The sequence below is a fragment of the Pristiophorus japonicus genome, chromosome 3, assembly GCF_044704955.1.
Source record: "Pristiophorus japonicus isolate sPriJap1 chromosome 3, sPriJap1.hap1, whole genome shotgun sequence".
In the NCBI taxonomy this organism is placed as follows: domain Eukaryota; kingdom Metazoa; phylum Chordata; class Chondrichthyes; family Pristiophoridae; genus Pristiophorus; species Pristiophorus japonicus.
This window is the reverse complement of record NC_091979.1, coordinates 42228155-42253856: the sequence shown is the minus strand read 5'-3', so window position 1 is coordinate 42253856 and position 25702 is coordinate 42228155. Positions and strand designations below refer to the sequence as shown.

Below are 25702 nucleotides of genomic sequence, written 5' to 3'. Positions count from 1 at the left end.
AAGTAGGTCAGGTGGCTAAGATAGTTAAGAAGGCATATGGAATGCTTGCCTTTATTGGCCAAGGCATAGAATATAAGAGCTTAAATTGTATAATATTTTGGTTGGGCCACAGTTGGAGTACTGTGTGCAGTTCTGGTCGCTGTACAGAGGAGGTTGAGAGGAGACCTCATCGAGGTGTACAAAATATTGAGGGGCCTGGACATAATGGATAGTAAGGTTCTATTTCCATTAGTGGAGGGGGCATAGTTTTAAGGTGGTTGGTGGAAGGTTTAGAGGGGATTTGGGGGGGGGGGGGGGCTTCTTCACGCAGAGGGTTGTAGGGATCTGGAACTCGCTGTGCCTGGAAGAGTGGTGGATGCAGAAACCCTCACCACTTTTAAGAAATGGTTGGATGGGCACTTAAAGTGCAGTAACCTGCAGGGTTACAGATCTAGAGCTAGTAATTGGGATTAGACTAGATGACCTTTTGTTGGTCGGCACAGATATAATGGTATGTACTGCAGCGAATAGAATACGGCCAGGGTGATCTCCTGGACTAGTTTCGATCGCCTGGATGGGTCAGAGAGGAATTTTCCCAGATTTTTTCTCCCTAAATTGGCCTGGGTTTTTATCTGATTTTTACCTCTCCCAAGAGATCACATGGCTCCAGTTGGAGTGGAGTGTAGATGTTTTTAGTATAAGAGGTGTTGCAATGGTGTGAGGTGGACTGGTTGGGCTGGGTGCTCTTTGCCTTTCCATCATTGTTCATGAGTTTGTATGTAACCTTTAGGGCTGCTGATGAATGGCCGTGCGGCTCTTTGTGGGCTGGAACAGACACGATGGGCTGAAATGGCCTCCTTCTCTGCATTAAATTTCTATGTTCCTATGTAATTGGAGATCATGGAAGGCCATGGAGGTGAAATTGGGCTTGGTAGCACCTGTTTTTTGCATGTTACGAGGCCCCTTAAGGTTCCAAAATGCCGTCCGCAGCATACACTTCTGACATGAAGTGCTCCGGACGCCATATTGGTTAAGGGGATAGTGTGCGCCAGAACTTTGCAGACCTGACATATCATGACGTCACACTGATTTGATGCCAACGCTGCCATTTTGGAATTCCACACTCCAGCCTACGTCTTCCAACCTTGCACAGCTGAACACGATGTTAAGCAGCATGAAGGACTCCCCACTAGCACTATTTAAAGGGATCATCAACTACTTACCGGTTAATTGCTGGTTTATTTCTTCTTGCTGTTGCTACAAATCTACACGTTTTTGGTGTTTTCCATAGTTGTTTCAAGTTTCAAAAGTCGCCAGGAAGTGGTGTGGCAGGTGCTGAAGTGCTTTCTGCTGACTTCGAGGCTTCTGCACAAACCAGCTGCTCCCAGATATGGTGCACTAGTAGGGCTTCCTCTTGGAATCGCAGAGCAGGACAAGTTGCTAGAAGGAGGAGGAGGGGGAGGGTTCTCAGCAGGAGGGTATTCAGGGAGCAATTCTCTTCCTTGAACTTCAGCGACGACCAATGTTTGAGATGTCTGCGCCTCACGAAGGAGGTCATCACTGAAATCTGCCAACTGCTGCAGCCACAACTCCAACCTCAGAGCAGGGCAAGGACCGCATTGCCAACGGCTGTGAACGTGACTGTGAACTTTTGAACTTTTACGCGTCTGGCTCCTTCCCGGCTACTGCTGGAGATACTAGCAACATCTCACAGTTTGCAGTGCACTGTTGCATAAGGGTTAATTACTGAGGCTCTCTATGAAAAGAGAGATAACTTCATTTAATTCCCTCGTGCCAGAGAGAAGCAGGCACAGCGAGCATGAGGGTTTGCAAAGATTGCAGGAATGCCATTGACGGCACACATTGCTTTTTGTGCGTCTCATGTCAACTCTGCCATGTACCTGAACTGAAAAGGATTCCTCTCCCTCAACCTGCAACTAATATGTGACCATAGGCAGCGCATCATGCAGGTTAATGCCTGCTATCCCGGCAGCAGTCATGATGCATTCATTCTGTGACAGTCATCTGTGCCAGTGGTATTTCAGCCACCAAGGCAAACCAAAGGGTGGCTACTGGGCGATAAGGGCAGTCCACTGACGACATTGCTTATGACTCCGGTTCGCACCCACGCACACATGTGCAGCAGGCATACACTAAGAGCCATGCTGCCACAAGAAATCTGATAGTGCAGACTATTGGCGTCCTGAAGCAATCATTCCGCTGCCTGGATGGCTCTGGAGGAGCCCTGTCGTACTTGGCTGAGCGGGTCTCAAGATTTGTGGAGTTATGAGGGAACAGCCCTTGCCATCACCCATCAGGCAAGAAGCTGAGGAGCAGGAGCACGAGGAGGAGGAGGTGGAGGTGGAAGAGGAAAGGAGACTGCAACCGAGACAGACTCTTTCTGCCCGGGCTGTACTAATTCAAATGCGATACCAGTAACCTCAAACCCAATTCCTCATTCACCAGGTCCCACACTCCTTACCTTCTGTCAGTTACTGATCATCTCATTGTCCTCTTGAACACAATGCAAAAATAAAGCGAACACAAAATGCACATTCCAATCCAAATTTATAAATTAAATCATGCCATATTGCATACAAAAATAAACCAATCACCCTTCTGCATTCCCTCAGTGCACATGTTCTGTGTGCTTTTGCCTGTCCTAGTGCTCCTACGAGGTCCTACCCCAATGGCTGCAGCATGGTTGGTGGAAGGCTGCTGACTTTCACTGGGGTAGACTGCAAATGGCGACCTTGAGCATTTCAGCCCTAGAAGGCCCGGCTTCAGACTGCACCATCTCGGCATGAGCAGCAGCATTTTGGGCTGGCTGGCCGACAGGCAAGGGCACTGGCGTTGGCAGGGATGGGAGTACAAATTCTGTCATCCTGAGAGAGGACAGCAGGTTCCTGCTTCATGGAGCCACTGCCACTCCCTCGGGCGGTGCCTCTGCAATCCTAGTAATTTGTTGAAGGACAAGTTGCTTGACTGCTGTAACACCCTGGAAGCCCCTTTTAACACTGGTATCCAGAGCCATGATGGCAGCAGTCTGAGCTTCCACTGCCGCACTCAGATATTGGGTGGCTGCTGCTTGTGCTTAAATGGAAGCTGAGACATCGGCCAGCAGAAGCTGCATCATGGTTGGTTCCACAGTGTGTTGATGGTGTCAGTAACCATTTCCATGTTGGAAAGGATGGGCTCCAAGCTCTGCGCTAAGCCCTGTGCCAAGTTGGTGCTGGACTCCTCCATGCTCTTCGACATTGAGCACAGGCTTTCTGGCAGGCTTTCCAATACACTAACATTTCAGTGTGTACACCCATCAGCTGTTTACTGTAGCCTGGCCCAGTGAAGTCCTCATCTGAGTCCTCTGCAGCAGATCTCGTGTGTGACCTTGCCCTCCAGTCACCTGCTCTATCCTTGCCCCCTGCCCTGGCTGTAGCGAACTTGTGCCTGGCGAATGTGCAGATCCCGCCTCTATGTTATTCTCTAAGATACATGCAGTGTCAGTATCTGAGCTGGTGGCTGCGAGTGTGAAATCGAGTGATGGTGTGTCTTCAGCATCACTGTCTTCCTGCTCCTCCACCGCTGCCTGGGCAGGTTACAGTTCTTGGGTACTGAAAGGAGAAAGGACCAAGGGTTGGGTTGCGGTGAGGGGAGAGAAAGAAGAGCATGCTTACACCATCTGCAGTTTGTCAGTCAGAAGAGACTTAGCGATCAGGGGGAAGTGAGATGTGAGAAGGAGGATTAGGCACGAGGACACCATCTTCAATGGTTTTATCCCTGCCTGAGGCCCTTCCCATAATGGCCAGCACTGCGTCATCCATGGGGGTTTGTGTTATGTACGCAACACTATGGAACCAGCATTCTACCGCCACCAGAAGGCATATCTGTTGGAGTCCCAAGGGATCCCATCATCCCTTGGGAGCACTGTATATAAGCAGGCCTCCCATGCTGTGCCAGTACTCTGGAGTTCGAATAAAGAGACTAAGGTTACACTTACTCACGTCTACAGTACTCAGTCACGTTGCTTTATTCGAGACATAACAGTTTGAACATGCAGACGCGCCTCTTCTCTTCCGGTGAAGCATATGCATGTTAGGTATGAGTCCTGATTGATAGAGATTATTGGTAGGTGAGGGGTGTGGTGAATTGAGCCATGGCTGAGGCTAGTAGTACAGTTGGTAGGATATGGTATGGCATTTGAAGATGCATTCACTGATCTTGACCAATCGTGTGAGGTCATTTAATTTCTTGCTGCACTGCATCCAGATCCTTAGGGCTAAACTCCTGTCTTTGATCTCCGCAGCTATCTGTTGACACTTCCTTCCTTCTTATGGGCCTCCTGCACCCCCTGAGGATACAGGACATCTCTCCTCCACCAAAACCTCCAGTGCCGCGTCCAAAAAACCTGGGTGCCCGTTCTCTCCCATGGTCAGCCATCTTCACTCTTTCCCTGGTCAGATTCAGTTGCAGAACAACTCCCAGCACCTGCTCCAGCCACAATGCGCCTCCCGTTTAAGAGGTGCAGGCTAGCTTTAAGTACTGCAGGCTGGCTTTAAGCAGTGCAAGTTACGAACAATTCTGGGCCCCCTGCTGATGTGTGCAGCCAATGAACAGCATGGTTAGCACTGGCTGTGCGCAGAAATCATTATAATGAGCAGGCAGCACGAAGTTGGCGTGCTGCCTGTATTGCACTGAATGGGCACGGGTTAATCGCGCATCGTGATCCCTGTGTCTGTTTTCGGGGGTTATCCAATTTAACCCCCAGAGGCTCGAGGCAAACAACAGGATGCACAGAGAACATTCCGATTCATTTGTGAGCAATGGAAAATAGATTGACAGATTGAGAGAATTCAGTCAAGCTAGAGGAGCTAAAGGAAGTATGTAGGATTTGACTTAAGGCAGTCGCAAAATGATAAACACCCACACCCACACACATGCACGATGGGGAGGCAGATTATGAAGGATTTGACTGCAGGTTGGCCAAATTGAGACAGAGGAATTTGGAAGACTTTGGTTACAAGCATACGATAGAACACAATTTTCTATCTTCCAAAGCTTAATTTCACACCCAATTTGGTTTATATCCTATATTTCCAAATGATCAACACTAAACTTCAATAATTAACTCACTGCACTATGCACCACTAAACGGGTACGTTTTCAGGTTTGTTTTACAACAGCTGAAAATGAAGTAGGTGCATTTACTCTTTTCAATCACGTGAATATATGAATAACTTCAAGTAAAATTATCACGTTAACACCATATCCTGATTCTAGCTCACTCTCAGCTGGGCATGCATTAAAAAATGAGAAGCATAAAAGACTTGATAACGAATACAGCCCTCAAATGAATGAGATTTCAGCTAGCTCCAGAATATCTACAGTATGTTTTTTGCTGCAGAATGTTATCGACTTGCTCGGCAGTATCTACATTTCCTGACATTGTTCTCAATTCTTCAGCTCTCTGCACAAATCTGAAATTGCCATCATCATATTTGGAGCCTTACTTATATTGTGAACAGAACCATGCCACTGTTGTTCCGAGGGACGGCCTATGATATTCTGAGTTCACCCATTTTACTTTGCCAGATGGATTTGATGCACTCGTGACTGCAACATACATTGGTCAGAGCCAGTGTTTTGTGTCTGGGATAGGAATGAAGTGATCTTGTAAAGTGGTGTTCCCTGCCTCTGGAGGCGTGTACGCCACTTATTTTATATTACTGCGCTGTGTCTGAAAGTAGGGCTGCCTGGAACATTGTCATTTAAATAGGATATAAAAGCTTAATGCTATCTTTGGTGGAAGATCATTAGTGAGGCTGCATTTGAAATATTTGGGCGTGTTTTACTCTGGTCGCAAATGTGAGTGAAGAAATGCAGTTGCGTCTGCACTTAGATTATCATGTCCAGTTTTTGTCCGCACACATGGCGAAGGAAATTGGGACTCTGGAGATGGTGCAGAGGGTAGCTACCAGGTTCATATCTAGCCTTAGGGCTCTTAGTTACAAGGATAGGTTCCAAGAATTAAGGCTCTTTACTTTAGAGAAACGTAGGCTGAAAGGGAAAATGCATGAGGCTTTTTAAAATAATGAGGCTGGAACAGATTTGGGAAGTTCCTGAGTGAACAAATCATTCAGTTATAGGCAGTAACTTACAAAAGAGGATTTGATGAATAATGTACTATTCTCGGTAACCTTGTTTGATTGTTGTAGGGAGTCGGAGAAGAATTCACCAAAGCTTTTCCTAAGTTGGCCACAGTAGATATGTCGTTCGCACTCTCACATAAAGGAATTATCATGGAATCATAGAAACGTCAGCATAGAAGGAAGCCGTTCAGCCCATCATGCCTGTGCCAGTGCGAGCTCTAAATCAGAGCTACCTGAGCTGTTGACGAACTAATGTAATAACGAGTTGGATGAACAGTTGGTTATAACCAGCAATAGCAAGAATGTCCTTTCTTAGATTAGGAGACCAAAAGTGAACACAATATTCAAGGTGTGGCCTCACCAACTGCAGCAAGACCTCCCTGCTCCTATACTCAAATCCTCTCGCTATGAAGGCCAACATGCCATTTGCCTTCTTCACTGCCTGCTGTACCTGCATGCCAACTTTCAATAACTGATGTACCATGACACCCAGATCTTGCTGCACCTCCCCTTTTCCTAATCTGTCACCAATCAGATAATATTCTGCCTCCCTGTTTTTGCCACCAAAGTGGATAACCTCACATTTATCCACATTATACTGCATCTGCCATGCATTTGCCCACTCACCTAACCTGTCCAATCACCCTGCAGCCTCTGAGCAGCCTCCTCACAGTTCACACTGCCACCCAGCTTAGTGTCATCTGCAAACTTGGAGATATTACATTCAATTCCTTCGTTTAAATCATTGATGTATATTGTAAATAGCTGGGGGCCCAGCACTGAACCTTGCGGTACACCACTAGTCACTGCCTGCCATTCTGAAAAGGACCCATTTATTCCCACTCTTTGCTTCCTGTCTGCCAACCAGTTCTCTATCCACGTCAATACCATGTGTTCTAATTTTGCACACTAATCTCTTGTGTGGGACCTTGTCAAAAGCCTTTTGAAAGTCCAAATATACCACATCCACTGGTTCTCCTTTGTCCACTCTACGAGTTATATCGTCAAAAAATTCCAGAAGATTTGTCAAGCATAATTTCTCTTTCATAAATCCATGCTGACTTGGACCGATCCTGTCACTGCTTTCCAAATGCGCTGCTATTACGTCTTTAATAACTGATTCCAAAATTTTCCCCACTACTGATGTCAGGCTAACCGGTCTATAATTCCCTGTTTTCTCTCTCCCTCCGTTTTTAAAAAGTGGGGATACGTTAGCTACCCTCCAGTCCATAGGAACTGATCCAGAGTCTATAGAATGTTGGAAAATTACCACCAATGCATCCACTATTTCTAGGGCCACTTCCTTAAGTACTTTGGGATGCAGACTATCAAGCCCTGGGGATTTATCGGCTTTCAATCCCATCAATTTCCCTAACTCAATTTCCTGACTAATAAGGATTTCTTTCAGTTAACATAGAAACATAGAAAATAGGAGCAGGAGTCGGTCATTTGGCCCTTCGAGCCTGCACCAGCATTCAATAAGATCATGGCTGATCATTCACCTCAGTACCCCATTCCTGCTTTCTCTTCATACCCCTGTAAGGACCATATCCAACTCTCTCTTGAATATATCTAATGAACTGGCATCAACAACTCTCTGCGGTAGAGAATTCCACAGGTTCACAACTCTCTGAGTGAAGAAGTTTCTCCTCCTTCTCACTAGATCCTCAGTCCCCTAGTATTTCCAGAAGGTTATTTGTGTCTTCCTTAGTGAAGTCAGAACCAAAGTATTTGTTTAATTGGTCAGCCTTTTCTTTGTTCCCCATTATAAATTCACCTGGTTCTGACTGCAAGGGACCTACATTAGTCTTCATTAATCTTTTTCTCTTCACGTATCTATAGAAGCTTTTGCAGTCCGTTTTTATGTTCCATGCAAGCTTACTCTCATACTCTATTTTCCTCCTCCTAATTAAACCCTTTATCCTCTTCTGCTGAATTCTAAATTTCTCATGTTTGCTGCTTTTTCTGGCCAATTTATATGCCTCTTCCTTGGATTTAACACTATCCTTAATTTCCCTTGTTAGCCACGGTTGAGCCACCTTCCCCGTTTTATTTTTACTCCAGACAGGGATGTACAAGTGTTGAAGTTCATCCATGTGATCTTTAAATGTCTGCCATTGCCTATCCACCGTCAATCCTTTAACTATCATTCACCAGTCTCTCCTAGCCAATTCACGTCTCATACCATCGAAGTTACCTTTCTTTAAGTTCAGGATCCTAGTCTCTGAATTAACTGTGTCACTCTCCATCTTAATGAAGAATTCTACCATATTATGGTCACCCTTCCCCAAGGGGCCTCGCACAACAAGATTGCTAATTAATCCTCTCTCATTACACAAGACCCAGTCTAGGATGGCCTGATCTCTAGTTGGTTCCTCGACATATTGGTCTAGAAAACCATCCCTTATACACTCCAGGAAATCCTCCTCCACCGTGTTGCTACCAGTTTGGTTCGGCCAATCTATATGTAGATTAAAGTCACCCATGATAACTGCTGTACCTTTATTGCACGCATCCCTAATTTCCTGTTGATACCATCCCCAACCTCACTACCACTGTTTGGTGGTCTGTACACAACTCCCACTTGAGTTTTCTGCCCTTTGGTGTTCCGCAGCTCGACCCATACAGATTCCACATCATCCAAGCTAATGTCCTTCCTTACTATTGTGTTAATCTCCTCTTTAACCAGCAACGCTACCCCACCTCCTTTTCCTTTCTGTCTATCCTTCCTGAATGTTGAATACCCCTGGATGTTGCATTCCCAGCCTTGGTCACCCTGAAGCCATGTTTCCGTAATCCCAATTACATCATATCTGTTGACAGCTATCTGCGCAGTTACACAGTCCACCTTATTACAAATGCTCCTCGTATTGAGACACAAAGCCTTCAGGCTTGTTTTTTTAATACTCTTTGTCCTTTTAGAATTATGTTGTAATGTCGATGTTTCTATAGAAACGTTTAAAATTCTGATGGGTTTAGACAGGTTAGATGCAGGAAAAATGTTCCCAATGTTGGGGAAGTCCAGAACCAGGGGTCTAAGAATAAGGGGTAAGCCATTTAGGACCGAGATGAGGAGAAACTTCTTCACCCAGAGAGTGGTGAACCTGTGGAATTCTTTACCACAGAAAGTTGTTGAGGCCAATTCATTAAATATATTCAAAAAGGAGTTAGATGAAGTCCTTACTACTTGGGGGATCAAGGGGTATGGCGAGAAAGCAGGAATGGGGTACTGAAGTTGCATGTTCAGCCATGAACTCATTGAATGGCGGTGCAGGTTAGAAGGGCCGAATGGCCTACTCCTGCACCTATTTTCTATGTCAATGTAATGTGACCCTTTTTGATTTTTGCCTTTGATTTCTCTGCCCTCCACCTTTCCTTATCTCCTTTCTACCTTTTGCTTCTGCCCCCATTTTACTTCCATCTATCTCCCTGCATAGATTCCCATCCCCCTGCCATATTAGTTTAAACCCTCCCCAACAGCACTAGCAAACACTCTCCCTAGGACATTGGTTCTGGTCCTGCCCAGGTGCAGACCATCCGGTTTGTACTGGTTCCACCTCCCCCAGAACCGGTTCCAATGTCCCAGGAATTTGAATCTCTCCCCCTTGCACTATTCCTCAAGCCACGTATTCATCTTAACTATCCTGCTATTTCTACTCTGACTAGCACATGACACTGGTAGCAATCCTGGGATTACTACCTTTGAGGTCCTACTTTTTAATTTAACTCCTAGCTCCCTAAATTCAGCTTGTAGGACCTCATCCCGTTTTTTACCCTTATCATTGGTACCTATATGCACCACGATAACTGGCTGTTTACCCTCCCCCTCCAAACTGCCCTGCAGCAGCTCCGAGACATCCTTGACCCTTGCACCAGGGAGGCAACATACCATCGTGGAGTCTCGATTGCAGCCGCAGAAACGCCGATCTATTCCCCTTAAAATAGAATCTCCAACACTATAGGTCTCCCACTTTTTTTTCTGCTCTCCTGTGCAGCAGAGCCACCCTGGTGCCATGAACTTGGCTGCTGCTACCTTCCCCTGATGAGTCATCTCCCCCAACAGTACCCAAAACGGTGTATCTGTTTTGGAGGGAGATTACCGCAGGGGATCCCTGCACTACCTTCCTTCCACTGCTCTTCCTGTTGGTCACCCATTCCCTATCTGCCTGAGTAATCTTTACTGGTGGTGTGACCAACTCACTAAATGTGCTATTCACGACATCCTCAGCATTGCAGATGCTCCAGAGTGAATCCATGCACAGCTCCCGTGCCGCAATGTGGTCTGTCAGGAGCTGCAGCTGGATACACTTCCCGCACACATAGTAGTCAGGGACACTGGAAGCATACCTGACTTCCCACATAGCACAGGAGGAATTGGTCCTTGATATATTTTATCAGATGTAAGATATGATAAATATTCTGGACTTCTGCCTGCTGGAGTAGCTTGATGGGCAAAATAGCGTTTCCGCATTCCATGCTTTCCAATGTTATGGAAATGAGACCTCATCCTTAGTTATTTTTCTGCCGCTGTCATGTGCTTTTGACTCTGTGCACATTAAACAGTAACAGTTGATATAATTTTCACACAATTTGTAGTGGAGTAGTTATTTGCTGCTTTGTTTAGAACTTCTGCTAAAATTTCAGGATTTTCAAAAAGTTTTTTTTTTAAAGAGGCTGGTTCTTCTAAAAACTACTTGCTAGGCAATCGGTTAGAAAGGAAATTGGGTTCAGGTTAGGATCACACCAAAAAGATGTCAAAAAAATTTGGAGTTATCATTTATCACATGGGACTGGCGACAAGGGGGTTCTTGGAACCTCCTCTCACTCCAATCATAACATCATTCAGTCCCCACACTCTGCAGCCAGTCCTATATCAAGAGATGCAGAAACCTCTAAAGTAACAAAGTCACCAATTGATGCTCAAGCAATAACAGTACAATTAGCACAAACATTGGTGAGTACCTATGGAGTTACCAGCACTTCACCTCTGTTCAGGATACAGATATTGATCAAATCAACAAGTTATTCATTTTTACAGCAAGGGGTCCGAGCTTTGGCCAAAAGAGCAATGCTTTTCTTCTTGCAAGTGCAAGAGTAAATCATCAAAAATGAAGACCCTTCATTTAATTATGTTTGTATGTTTTGTTTCGATAAGCTGAAGTGTAACACAGGCACGATGGGTCGTCTGGCCTCCTTTTGTGCTGTAAGATTCTATAATCTGAAGAGTACAGAAAGGAAATGTGACACCTGCAGAAAGTGTGCGCCACACTCAAGATTTCATGTGGTGAATTGGATGGGTTGGTTGCATTTTGAAATTTCAATGCTGATATTAATCTCTAAAGCAGTGTATCACTCTGCTGCCTCTCCGAACCCAGAACTGAAGATGCAGTTCACGAGGAGATTTTATTTACAAGGATGGGAAAGAACAGCTGATGCAAGCTGGATACAAAGGTCTCAAAAGAGATGACAGAAATGTCCTATTTGTGTGCAGAGTTGAGTGAGGAACATCATAGATATGGTAAGCAATTTAACATTTGCACAAGAGTCTGAGGTGTTCAAGTATTTGTGTTGAAATATGGGTCATGGCTTACTTTGTCCCGTTACTTCCACAGGTAACCACATTGTTTGTGTTCATACCTGTAACCCAGAGATAGCTGAAGGATATGTTGACAGTGCAGTACTACCTAGGTTTCGGCCCAGCAATGGATTCAGTGGTGCGCTGCTGGGGGTGTGTATCGCACGCCAGTATGTTTCAAGGTATTCTGCCAAATGCTCACATGCATCCTCCAACTGGTTTTCATCCAGGATAACATCAAACATTTCCTGTCAAATGGAGAGAAAAATCAGCATTTTTAGACACAATAATTAAAGGGAGGTGTTTCTTTCGTCATTTTTCTAAGCACACTACATTACAATTGAAAATATTACAAAACAAAATCCAATTAAAAAAATTAGATAGTATGTTATTATACCAGCAGATCTTTTCTGCAATTGCTCGTGGTGAGTTGGAGGACAGGCTAAAGTATAACACAGGCATGATGGGCTGAATGGCCTCCTTCTATGCTGTAAGAATCTATGATGCTATGATCTGAAGAGTACAGAAAGTGTGCAGCATACCCATGATTTCACGTGGTGAATTGAATAGGTTGGTTACATTCTGCAATTTCAACCTTGATTTTAATCTTCAGAGCACAGTAATTGTTTCCATTTGGAGTTTGGTCACATGGTGCATCGATTGCTGGCAAAGAATGTGAGCAGCTGAATGGAAAAGTGATTTGTATAGTTCAGAATAATATGCCAGTAAGTTGCTCAAAATAAGAGTCTAAATAGAGTAGTGGAGCAAAGGGATCTCTGGGTACAGATTCAAATGCAAACAAATTGTTGTCGTTTATGTCCAACGGAATAGAATTGAAAAGCGGAGAGGTTATGTTAAACTTGTATAATACCTTGGTTCGACCATATTCTTGAAGTACTGGGCACAGTTCTGATCTCCATATTATAAAAAAGGACATAGAGGTATTGGAGAAAGTGCAAAAAATATTTGCAAGGGTGATACCAGAACTGAGATGTTACAACCATCAGGAAAGATTGAACAGGCTGGGTTTCTTTTCTCCAGAAGCGGGCTGAGTGATGACCTAATCGGGTAGATATAGTTTTTGATGGGGTATATGTAGAGAAGATGTTTCCACTTGTAGGGGAAGTCTAAAACTAGGGGTCACCAATAAATCCAATAGGAAATTCAGGAGAAACTTCTTTACCCAGTGAGTGGTTAGGATGTGGAACTCGCTACCAGTAATTGAGGGGAATAGCATAGATGAATTTAAGGGGAAGCTAGATAAGTTCAAGGGTAAAGGAATATCATCATCATCATAGGCAGTCCCTGAACATCGAGGAAGACTTCCTTCCTCTCTAAAAGTGAGTTCTCAGGTGACTGAACAGTCTAACACGGGAGTTACAGTCTCTGTCACAGGTGGGACAGACAGTCGTTGAAGGAAAGGGTGGGTGGGACTGGTTTGCCGCACGCTCCTTCCACTGCCTGCGCTTGCTTTCTGCATGCCCTCAGCGACAAGACTCGAGGTGCTCAGCGCTCTCCCAGATGCTCTTCCTCCACTTAGGGCGGTCTTTGGCCAGGGATTCCCAGGTGTGGGTGGGCATGTTGCACTTTATCAAGGAGGCTTTGAGGGTGTCCTTGTAATGTTTCCACTGCCCACCTGGGGCTCGCTTGCCGTATAGGAGTTCCGAGTAGAGCGCTTGCTTTGGGAGTCTTGTGTCAGGCATGCAGACAATGTGGCCCGCCCAACGGAGCTGGTCGAGTGTGGTCAGTGCCTCGATGCTGGGGATGTTGGCTTGAGCGAGAACACTGACGTTGGTGCGCCTGTCCTCCCAGGGGATATAAAGACATGCTGATAGGTTTAGATGAAGTAGGGCGGTAAGAGGCTCGTGTGGAGCATAAACACCAGGATAGAACAGATGGGCTGAATGGCCTGTTTTCGTGATATAATTTCAATGTAATTTTAATGAAAAAAGAACCTCCCGAGGCACTTCACTGAGACGTGACAAAGCCGAATGCCAAACCAAAGAATACGATATCGGGAGGGGTGACAAAAAGTTTGGTTAAAGACGAGTATTTTAAGGAGGATCTTGAAGCTGAAGAGGGAGGTGGAAAGGCAGAGGAGCAATTTCAGAGGGTGGGTCACTATCAGTGTAAGGTGCGTCTGTAATTGGTGGATTAATGCACAAGAGACTGGTGTCAGAGGAATTGAGTTGGGAGGAGGGAGCGGGTGGGTTGCGGGCTGGTGGACGTTACGGAAATACGGAGGAGTGGGGCTCTGAAGGGAATCAAAGACAAAGAAAAGAATTTTAAACTTGAGGCATTGGGGAACTGGGAGCCAATGTAAATCAGTGAGGACAGGGATGGTGGGATAGAGAGGGATCTAGTACAGGATCGGATACGAGTAGCAGAGTTTTTGGATAAGCTGGAGTTTAATGAGGGTGGAGGATGGGAAGCCAGCAAGGAGAACACTGGAGTAATTGGGACTGGAGCTGAAGAAAGCATGGAATGTACAAGGGTTTCAGTGGCAGATGAGGGCGAATCTGTTACTCCATTGGGCTGAATCAGCCCTTTTTATTTTAACTGATGAAAATAGTCTATATATTTCCAAGAATGAGTCATTTACAGTTGTGTCAGCTGTGGCTTAGTGGGTAGCACACTCGCCTCTGAGTCAGCATCCAGGGGCTTGAACATATAAATCTAGGCTGACGTTCCTGTGCAGTGCTGAGGGAATGCCGCACTGTCGCTGGTGCTGTCATTCGGATGAGACATTAAAACAAGGTTCTGTCTGCTCTTTCAAGTGGACGTAAAATATCCCATGGCACTATTTCGAAGAACAGGGGAGTTATCCCCGATGTCCTGGCCAATATTTATCCCTCAATCAACATAACAAAGAAAAACAGATTATCTGATCATTATCACATTGCTGTTTGCGGGGGCTTGCTTGTGCGCAAATTGGCTGCCGCGTTTCCTACATTACAACAGTGACTACACTCCAAAAGTATTTCATTGGCTGTAAAGTGTTTTGAGACATCCGGTGGTCATGAAAGGTGTTATATAAATCCAAGTCTTTCTTTTTAATATATCTGGATGTATTTCATGAGTGACTGCTATATGTGTATAATTTTAAACAGAATTTTAATCCTGTTCCACCCACAGCAACACGTAGAAAGAAAGACTTATATAATGCCTTTCACAACCTCAGAACATCCCAAAGTGCTGTACAGCCAATGTAGTCACTGAAATGTAGTCACTGTTGTAATGTAGGAAAAGCGGGCAGCCAATTTACACACAACAAGCTCCCACAAACAGCAATGTGATAATGACCAGATCATATGTTTTTTAGTGATGTTGATTGAGGGATAAATACTGGCTAGGACACCAGGGATAACTCCCCTGCTCTTCTTCAAAATAGTGCCATGGGATCTTTTATGTCCACCTTACAGAGCAGGTTTACATCTCATCTCAAAGATGGCATCTCCGACAGATGCAGGACTCCCCCTTGCTCTCCCTCTGCAGTGCACTCGATTTTTGCATTCAAATCTCTGGAGTGGGACTTGAACCCACAACCTTCAGACTCATAGGCGAGAGTGCTAACCACTGATCCATGACTGACACACCACAATTTGCAACCTGTTCAGAAATTCAGAATAATAGATGACAATTTAATTTTCTTTGAAGTCAGAATAATTTAAAATCAGTCAAACTCTGAATCGGGTGCCTGCTTATCTGAATGAAATCACAAGCTTGGTCTTGAAAGGGCAGTATTTATTTAACATGCTCTCAAAACCTACACTTATAAATAAACATCATGTCTACTGAACAAGGCAGGCACAGGTGGCAAGCTGTTACTTTGTGCAATGTTATAGTTGCTTTTGTTAAAATACTCTTATCAATCATAGCAAGTACTGAACTATTACATACTGGAGGGCACTGTGCCAGTTTATCTGCTGCCACCAACTGGACATTGAGGTTTTTACTCTGTGACTTGCCCCTGGACTTTATCAACCTCTGCAGCACCTGGTGAGAACAAAACAAATTCTTTAATCAAAATAATAACTACTTACAATATTGAAGCTCTAAGGACACGGGCTATTTGAATCCAGAGAGATAATCCATCTCATGCAAAGATCAATCTGCTCTTCCACAGTGACGTCCTCTCATACAAACACACAGTCACAGATCCGTTCATTTGGATTGTTATTCTGCACCTTTCCTTGGCCCAAAGCATTGCATTGTGACAGCGCCTGTTTGCAGTTGCTAGCAGAAGCTCTGCAAGACTATCTGGGTGAATTGTCCTTTTAGTCTTTCCTCCCTTCCTGGGTGAATTGCCTGGCTTACGCACTTTATCGACTCTTAAATGCACGGCACAGATTGTAAATCCACCATGTAGGGATCACCCCGGGAACTACCATCACAGCGCTCCATCTTTCACCTCCAACATTATGACTGACTACCCAATCCCACTATTATCTTTTTAGTACATGAGGCACACAAATGGATCCCGATGACATGAAAAATAAATGATAACTGAGGCTCAAAGACTGTTGGACGGGGTAAACACTTAATTTATTTTTCTCACAGGCCAGTATGTAGAAATGGACGTACCCACTTTGTAGACAGGAGTGTACACCCAGGATTACAAAGTTAAAGGTGTTATATATGTAAACTTGTATTGAATCTGTACAGCCACCAGAGGGCTCATCCCCTGGAGTCCCAAGGGATCCCATAAACCCTTGGGAGCACAGGTATTTAAGGAGGCCTCACAGGTTGGAGAGGCACTCTGGAGACCTGCAATAAAAGACTAAGGTCACACTTTACTTTGAGCTCACAGTGTTCAGTCTGACTCTTTCTCCATATTTAACAAAAGGCAACAGGAGTTTGACGGGATTCTTCACTTGACTGAAGCTACTTTTGATCTGCTTCCTGTCTTATAATGAACCATAAACTCGGATATTTTGCTTACAGTGCCAGTGTCTGTGCCACTAGTTTAAATTTAAATATAGAAGGATCTTGATACCAATCTCTGGAATAGCCTACTCATATCCTCTGTTACCTGTTTTCAAACCAAATATTGATTTGGCATTACATTTTAACCCCTCATCTGTGACTCCTTATTTCAGCCATTTGTCGCCAAGGTGAAACCTTGTTAATGGCTTTCTGAAATCCAAGTATAGCATCAACCGCATTTCCCATGTCATCTATGTCTGTAACAGCTTCAAAAAAAACATTCTCCGGTTGATTGTGACCTCCATTGCTGACGCTGTTGGTGCTGCCTCGAACAGTGGCCACCAGTTTTATAGCGAGCCATACACGGGATGCTTGGGTGACCCTTAACTTGGGATTATTTCCCTGCGAGAAACAATTGTCTTTTGGCAAGAGCGAATGGCAGCATATGTATTTGTGTAAAATGTCTTGACATGATCAATTAGTATTATGACAAGAGGTCGCAGTGCTGATGGGCCAGGCTATAAAGAGATGCCCTTACTGATAGCTGGGTCACACCACAGAACTTCATACTAAATGCCAGATGCACAGTTTGGGGTAGTAACACAGAGTCGTCAACATTGTTTCTCTTTCTATAAATAAACACAAGAACAAAAGAAAAGTCAGGGATGAGGAAATGTTAATCAGCCCATCACTCTGGTGCACTGACTCTCACATCACAGCATCTAATGTGGTTGACGCTTAAAATTGCCCACTGAAGGGGCCTAGCAAGCCATTCGGTTGTATCAAACCGCTACGAATGGTTCAAGAAGTAGACCCACCACCTTCTCCTCAGTACAAATAGGGAAGGGCAATAACTGCAAGGGCTTGCCAGCGACACCCAGATCCAGAGAATTAATTATTTAAAGAATTATATTTTGGATAAGTCCAATATTTTTGCCTCTATTAATTCGCTTGACAGTTTGTTTTAAAGATTTATCTCCAAGTTGAAAGAATTTACTTGGTGCTTTATTACATCTCTCAGAAATGTCCCACAACACTTCGCATACAGTGAACTGTGGCTATGTAGGCAAATGAAGCAGCCATTGTCCAACAACAGCAATGAGATACAAATAACTCAGTAATATTCTTCAAATAGTACCAATGGATCTTTAACATCACATGAACCACTGGACAAGCAGACAGAGCCTCCGTTTAACATCTCATCCAAAGGCTGCCACTTCTGACAATTCTGCACTTACTCAATTCCACATTGATGTGCTAACTTGCATGCTATGTCAAGTGTTAGCATGGGGCTGCATTCACAACCTTCATAGACTTAGAGGTAATGGTGCTCCCAACTGAGCTAAACTGACGCCATTTGTTTGACATTTTGTTGTTGCAGATGAAGGCAGCAAAATATATAAAACAAATCTATATATTTTAAGCTCGCTCACTCAATGCTCATGTATGAATGATGTGTTTTACCTTTGGAGAAGAAACTTTCACATGAACGATGATTGGTGCTAGGGAGGTCTTGATGAGCTGGGCAGGGTGATTAATGGTGTCCGCATCTAAAACAACCAACTGCAAAGTTCTGGCCAATTCGAAGATTCTTTCAATTTCACTCTGCACTTCAGCTATTGAAAGAAAAAGTAGGAAAACCAGTTATAGTTTATCGAACTCATCCCTGGAATGGACATCAATCAGTGTAGGCTACTTGGCATATCCAAGGACATCATCTAGCATTTATTCCCAGCTTTCGAATGAATCTATTCATGGGCTGTTAAATCCACTAACTGCCTCTTTGTAATAGTAGTTTACATACATGATTCAATTTTTACCTGTTGATTTCCACCAGCACGCCCCCAACCCTCCCATTCACTTCATTTTGTTCAGCCCTATTAAGCAGCTTGTTTATTTTCCAGTCTCCAATTCTAATGGCTGGTTTACACCCAAAACATTAATCAAACTTTTCTCTTTATAGATGCTGCCCAACCAGCAGTTTGTGTTTTTATTTCAAAAAGATGGGAATACAGTCTACATTTACCTATCCCAGATCTCTTTCAGACATCACCTCCAGTTAGACTGTATTGCAATCATGGCCACCAATACCCTCCACCCCAAATCTAGAGGACTAATGGTCACTCTAGTATGGACGTCTTACTTCAGTGCTAAGAAGATTGTTAAAGGAGGAAAGCTAAAAGCACAGTTTAGAAAACACAAGAGGTATCTGTTTGGCCAAATGTACCTTTTATTGTGCATGTTTATAATAACTCTGTGTGTTGTAGAGTAATCTGTCATCCAGAGAGAAAAGTCTGGTATTAAAGTGACTGATGACTTTATCACAGATTAGTTTTCTTATTCATGTAATTTGTATTCATAAGTAGCTCTGTAGAATTTACACTGCTTGACTATTTTTAACCAGTGCCAGTATTCTCATAATGGAATCTGAAAAGCAGAAACTATAATGCAAATAGACTGCAATTACACAACAGATCTGCAGATTCCAGGGGTGGATTTTATCGGTGACGGTTTAAATCTCCACTGTAAAAATTTGCTTCAAATTGGTTTATGTTAAGTGGATTAGATCCAAGCTTTGAAGTTATTGCAGTTTTTCAGACAATTAATTACTCTTACTAGAGCAAACTATCCTTGTACCTAAACTGGAAACATAAACAGAACAGCAAATTTCAGTGAACATTTGGCACAGTATTGCACTTGTTCAGCAGCATATGAACATACAAGATTGACGGGCAGGAAAAGAACTGTTGCTCCATCAAGTCTGCCCCACACAAATGACCGCCAGCATCATACTGTACTGATCACTTAAAGAAGGTATCTTTACAGATAACTACTGCAGTGCATTACGTGATATCACTTTGTCAAAATGTCTCAAAGTGTAAGAATTAATATATATGCAAGACTTTTTTTTAAAAACAAAATCAGTGATAAGGACTCTGATTGTTAAGGATAGTTTCCTTGAACAGTACATTGTGGAACCAACCAGGGAGCAGGCTATCTTATATCTGGTACTGTGTAATGAGACAGGATTAATAAATGATCTCCAAGTAAAAGATCCTCTAGGAATGAGTGACCATAACAAGGTTGAATTTCAAATTCAGTTGGAGGGTGAGAAAGTTGGATCTCAAACCAGTGTCCTAAGCTTAAATAAAGGAAACTACAAAGGTATGAAGGCAGAGTTGGCTAAAGTGGACTGGGAAAGTAGACTAAAATATGGGACAGTTGATGAGCAGTGGCAGACATTTAAGGAGATATTTCATAAATCTCAACAAAAATATATCCCAATCAGAAGGAAACACTATAATAGAAGGGATAACCATCTGTAGCTAACTAAGGAAATAAGGGATGGTATCAAATTGAAAACAAGGGCATACAATGTGGCCAAGATTAGTGGGAGGCCAGAGGATCGGGAAATTTTAAAAGCCAGCAAAGAACCACTAAAAAAAAAAAGAGGGAAGATAGATTATGAAAGTAAACTAGTATGAAAACTAAAAACAGAGAGTAAGAGTTTCTACAGGTACATAAAAAGGAAAAGAGTGGCTTAAGTAAATATTCGTTCCCGAGAGGATGAGACTGGGGAATTAATAATGGAGAACAAGGAAATAGCAGAGATGTTGAACAAATATTTTGTATTGGTCTTCACGGTAAAAGACACTAAAAACATCCCAATAGTGGATAATCAAGGGGCGAAAGGAACTATCACTAATGAAGTAGTAATCAGTAAAATAATGGGACTAAAGGCAGACAAGTCCCCTGGAGCTGATGGCTTACATCCTAGGGTCTTAAAAGCAGTGGCTGCAGAGAAAGTGGATGCATTGGTTCTAATCTACCAAAATTCACTGGATTCTGGGGCGGTTCCAGCAGATTGGAAAACTGCAAATGTAACGCCCCTATATTAAAAAGGACGCAGACAAAAAACAGGAAACTATAGACCAGTTAGCCTAACATCTATCGTTGGGAAAATGCTGGAGTCCATTATTCAGGAAGCAGTAGCGGGACATTTGGAAAAGCATAATTCAATCAAGCAAAGTCAGCATGGTTTTATGAAATGGAAATCATGTTTGACAAATTTGCTGGAGTTCTTTGAGGATGTAACGAGCAGGGTGGATAAGGGGAACCCAATGTAGTGTATTTGGATTTCCAGAAGGCATTCGATAAGGTGCCACGTAAAAGGTTACTGCACAAGATAAAAGTTCACGGGGTTGGGGTAATATATCGGCATGGAGAGAGGATTGGCTAACTAACAGAAAACAGAGAGTCGGAATAAATGGGTCATTTTCCGGTTAGTAAACAGTAACTAGTGGGGTGCCGCAAGGATCGGTGCTGGGCCCTTAACTACTTACAATCTATATTAATGATTTGGATGAAGGGACCGAGTGTAATGTAGCCAAATTTGCTGATAATACAAAGATGGGTGTGAAAGCAAATTGTGAGGAGGAAACAAAAAATCTGCAAAGGGATATAGATAGGCTAAGTGAGTGGGCAAAAATTTGGCAGATGGAGTATAACGCGGGAAAATGTGAGGTTATCCACTTTGGCAGAAAAAATAGAAAAGCAAATTATAATTTAAATGGAGAAAAATTGCAAAGTGCTGCAGTACAGAGGGACCTGGGGGTCATTGTGCATGAAACACAAAAAGTTAGGATCCAGCTACAGCAAGTAATCAGGAAGGTAAATGGAATGTTAGCCTTTATTGCTTATAGAGTATAAAAGCAGAGAAGTCCTGCTACTACTGTACAGGGTATTGGTGAGGCCACACCTAGAGCACTGCATACAGTTTGGTCTCCGTATTTAAGGAAGGATATACTTGCATTGGAAGCTGTTCAGAGAAGGTTCACTAGGTTGATTCTGGAGATGAGGGGATTGACTTATGAAGATAGGTTGAGTAGGTTGGACTTATACTCATTGGAGTTCAGAAGAATGTGATCTTATCGAAACATATAAGATAATGAGAGGGCTCGACCAGGTGGATGCAGAGAAGATATTTCCACTCATAGGAGAAACTAAAACTAGGGACTCTGGGCCCAAGTTTCCACATGATTTGCGCCTGATTTTTAGGAGCAACTGGTGGAGAACGGACTATCTTAGAAATCGCAATTCTCCACATTTTTTTTGCTGCAGTTCTAGTCAGGTAGAACAGTTCTACTTTGGAACAGAATTTTTTCTTCAAAAGGGGGCGTGTCCGGCCACTGACGCCTGATTTCAAAGTTTCCACAGTGAAAACATACTCCAAACTAAAGTAGAATGGAGCAAGTGAAGATTTTTGTAGAACTGAAAAAACCTGTTCTACACATTAAAAAATCAGGCGCAGGTTACAAATTAGGCGTCCAGAATGAGGTGGGGTGGGGGAAGGGAACTCATTAAATTCTACAATAAATCCTTATTTATACTTCTACAAATATTATACAAATAAATCCAACCTGAATAAGCATTTATAAGCAAAGAAAAGATTAAATAAACCATCTTCCTACCTGTGTGAAAGTGGCTTCAGGCACAGAGAATTCTGCAGTCAGACTGAGGCGCCCGTTCTGCCTGCGGGGGGGGGGGGGGGAGGGGTGAGGAGGCGCACATTCTTTCCCGCGGGGGGGGGGGGGGGGGGGAGGCGCCCCGTTCTGCCCGCGGGGGGGGGGGGGGGAAGGGGTGAGGAGGCGCACATTCTTTCCCGCGGGGGGGGGGGGGGGGGGAGGCGCCCCGTTCTGCCCGCGGGGGGGAGGGGAGAGGAGCCGCCCGTTCTTTCCCGCGGGGGGGGGGAGGCGCCCGTTCTGCCCGCGGGGGGGGGGGGAGGAGGCGCCCGTTCTTCCCGCGGGGGGGGCGCCCGTTCTTCCCGCGGGGTGGGGAGGAGGCGCCCGTTCTTCCTGCGGGGGGGGGGGGAGGAGACAGTGAGAAGGATGCAAGTGCTGATGGCAATGTGCTTTTATTAAAAAAATGTTCAAAAATTAAACAGCTACAAAGAACTACAAAAATGGCCGAGTGCCAATGTTTTTTTCACACTGAGCATGCGTGAATGCTCCAACGCACACGCGCAGCTTTGCCGGCAGGAAAAAAACTAATTTAAATAGTACCCGCCCCCTCCCACTTACAAAATTGGCGCGAGTGTAGGCTCCGCCCCCCTGGGCGCTGCACCAGGCAGACAAGGAGCTGCAGAACGCTCCAGAATCGCGATTTTTTCTTTTAGGCGCCGATTTAGGCGCGAAAAACGGGCGCCCAGCTCGGAGGGGCGCCCGTTTTTTATCGTGTGGAAACTTGGGCCCTCTGTCTCAGAATAAGGGGCCGCCCATTTAAAACTGAGATGAGGAGGAATTTCTTCTCTCAGAGGGTTGTAAATCTATGGAATTCTCTGCCCCAGAGAGCTGTGGAGGCTGGGTCATTGAATATATTTAAGGCGGAGAGAGACAGATTTTTGAGTGATAAGGCGATAAAGGGTTATGGGGTGCGGGCGGGGAAGTGGAGCTGACTCCATGAACAGATCAGCCATGATCTTATTAAATGGCGGAGCAGCCTAACGGCCTGCTCCTATTTCTTGTGTTCTTATGATTGATAAACATTATCCCAAGATAAATACAGATGAAGAAGGTCATTTGGATCCCCTAATCCCATCTTTCCAGCCGGAAAACCCCACAGCTCCCTTTCACAGTTGGTTCCTATAACTCAGGTTTTTACCTCCATTACCTTTTCTGGAAATCTGTCCCAGATGTTGGTAACTCTTTGTGTAAAGAAATTCTTCTTGACATCAGTCCTAAATTGGAATTTTACCAGTATTTGCCTGTGCTTCCTTGCCCTATTGTCATGTTTTATTTTGAAATACTGCTCCAGATTTGCTTTTGCTCTGCCATTTATTATCTTAGGTACTTATACAAAGGGGCTGAAATTCGGTTAAGTCCCGTTAGGGGGGGGCAGTAACCCAGCTGAGGCGGGACATCCGGTTACTGCCCCTCACAGGAAGTGGAGCTCCACTTCCCTTTGGGGATGGGTTCTTGGACGCTACGCGGGCGGCTTCGGGAGCACGACACGGTCTCTCCGCCAAGCACTGATGTGTCTGCGCCCCTCTGTGAAGGCCCTTTGAAGTAAAAAGCAAAGATGGTGGTGCACAGTGCAGCGCACCTCATCCTTTGAGGTTCGCCCCACGATATGTGACTGGCCCGGTTCATGACCTGAGAGTCTGGTGCAGGCATTGCCCGCGAAGACCTCACGGGATGCTGGCCAATTTCCGGCATGGGAGCCGCCTTCTTAAACCCGTGCAGTCCATGTGGTGAAGGTATTCCCACAGTGCTGTTACGGAGGAAGTTCCAGGATTTTGACCCAGCGACAATGAAGGAACGGTGATATATTTCCAAGTCAGGAGGGTGTGTGACTTGGAGGGGAACATTGGAGGTCATGTGCTTGCTGCCTTTGTCCTTCTAGGTGGTAGAGGTCACGGGTTTGGGAGATGCTGCTGAAGAAACCTTGGCGAGTTGCTGCAGTGCATCTGCAGCCACGGTGCGCTGGTGGTGGGGGGAATGAATGTTTAAGGTGATGGATGGGATGTCCATGTTTATTTGAATGATTGTGAAAATAAAAATGTTACAATTTTCTTTCAATCACGTGTGTCTTGAGTCAGTCACAGATAGGAAGTGATAGCAGCTGCAAAATATCAGTGGTAGCACCAGTTGAGTTTTCCCCTTGTGTAGGTTTTACCCCATTTTTCCCTGCTTATATATAGACCTAGGATCAGGGTTCAGACTATTCTTCAAGCAAGTAATGCCAATCCTGCCCCTTACGTGGTCACTCCTACACATGGCAGAGAGAAGGACTGAGAAGCTGCTTTTAAATAAACTGGTCATCAATCACAAGATAATTACTGATGAGGATGGTTATTTGGCCCAGCTTAATCCATCATCCTAAGGTGCTCCCATTGTAGCCTAAGAATATAAGAAGAACATAAGAAATAGGAGCAGGAGTCGGTCATTTGGCCCCTCGAGCCTGCTCCGCCATTTAATAAGATCATGGTTTCAGCTCCATTTCCCTGCCAGCTCCCCCTAACTCTTTACTCCCTTATCGCTCAAATATCTGTCAAAGAAACATAGAAGCATAGAAAATAGGTGCAGGAGTAGGCCATTCGGCCCTTCTAGCCTGCACCGCCATTCAATGAGTTCATGGCTGAACGTGCAACTTCAGTACCCCCTTCCTGCTTTCTCGCCATACCCCTTGATCCCCCTAGTAGTAAGGACTTCATCTAACTCCCTTTTGAATATATTTAGTGAATTGGCCTCAACAACTTTCTGTGGTAGAGAATTCCACAGGTTCACCACTCTCTGGGTGAAGAAGTTTCTCCTCATCTCGGTCCTAAATGGCTTACCCCTTATCCTTAGACTGTGACCCCTGGTTCTGGACTTCCCCAACATTGGGAACATTCTTCCTGCATCTAACCTGTCTAAACCCGTCAGAATTTTAAACGTTTCTATGAGGTCTCCTCTCATTCTTCTGAACTCCAGTGAATACAAGCCCAGTTGATCCAGTCTTTCTTGATAGGTCAGTCCCGCCATCCCGGGAATCAGTCTGGTGAACCTTCGCTGCACTCCCTCAATAGCAAGAATGTCCTTCCTCAAGTTAGACCAAAACTGTACACAATACTCCAGGTGTGGCCTCACCAAGGCCCTGTACAACTGTAGCAACACCTCCCTGCCCCTCTACTCAAATCCCCTCGCTATGAAGGCCAACATGCCATTTGCTTTCTTAACCGCCTGCTGTACCTGCATGCCAACCTTCAATGACTGATGTACCATGACACCCAGGTCTCGTTGCACCTCCCCTTTTCCTAATCTGTCACCATTCAGATAATAGTCTGTCTCTCTGTTTTTACCACCAAAGTGGATAACCTCACATTTATCCACATTATACTTCATCTGCCATGCATTTGCCCACTCACCGAACCTATCCAAGTCACTCTGCAGCCTCATAGCATCCTCCTCGCAGCTCACACTGCCACCCAACTTAGTGTCATCTGCAAATTTGGAGATACTACATTTAATCCCCTCGTCTAAATCATTACTGTACAGTGCAAACAGCTGGGGCCCCAGCACAGAACCTTGCGGTACTC

General features: G+C 44.5%; 1 protein-coding gene across 3 annotated transcripts in view; it reads right to left on the bottom strand.

Annotated features, from left to right (window-relative positions):
- cacnb4a (calcium channel, voltage-dependent, beta 4a subunit) overlaps positions 1-25702 on the bottom strand; it is a 287970-nt gene that overhangs the window by 18058 nt on the left and 244210 nt on the right. For all 3 annotated transcript variants that reach the window (XM_070875297.1, XM_070875299.1, XM_070875298.1), the window contains exons 10-12: positions 18091-18242; positions 15601-15696; positions 11763-11948 (exon numbers count right to left, since the gene is read on the bottom strand). In XM_070875297.1, coding sequence (XP_070731398.1) covers positions 11763-11948; positions 15601-15696; positions 18091-18242 — 434 coding nt within the window. The remainder of the gene's footprint in view (positions 1-11762; positions 11949-15600; positions 15697-18090; positions 18243-25702) is intronic.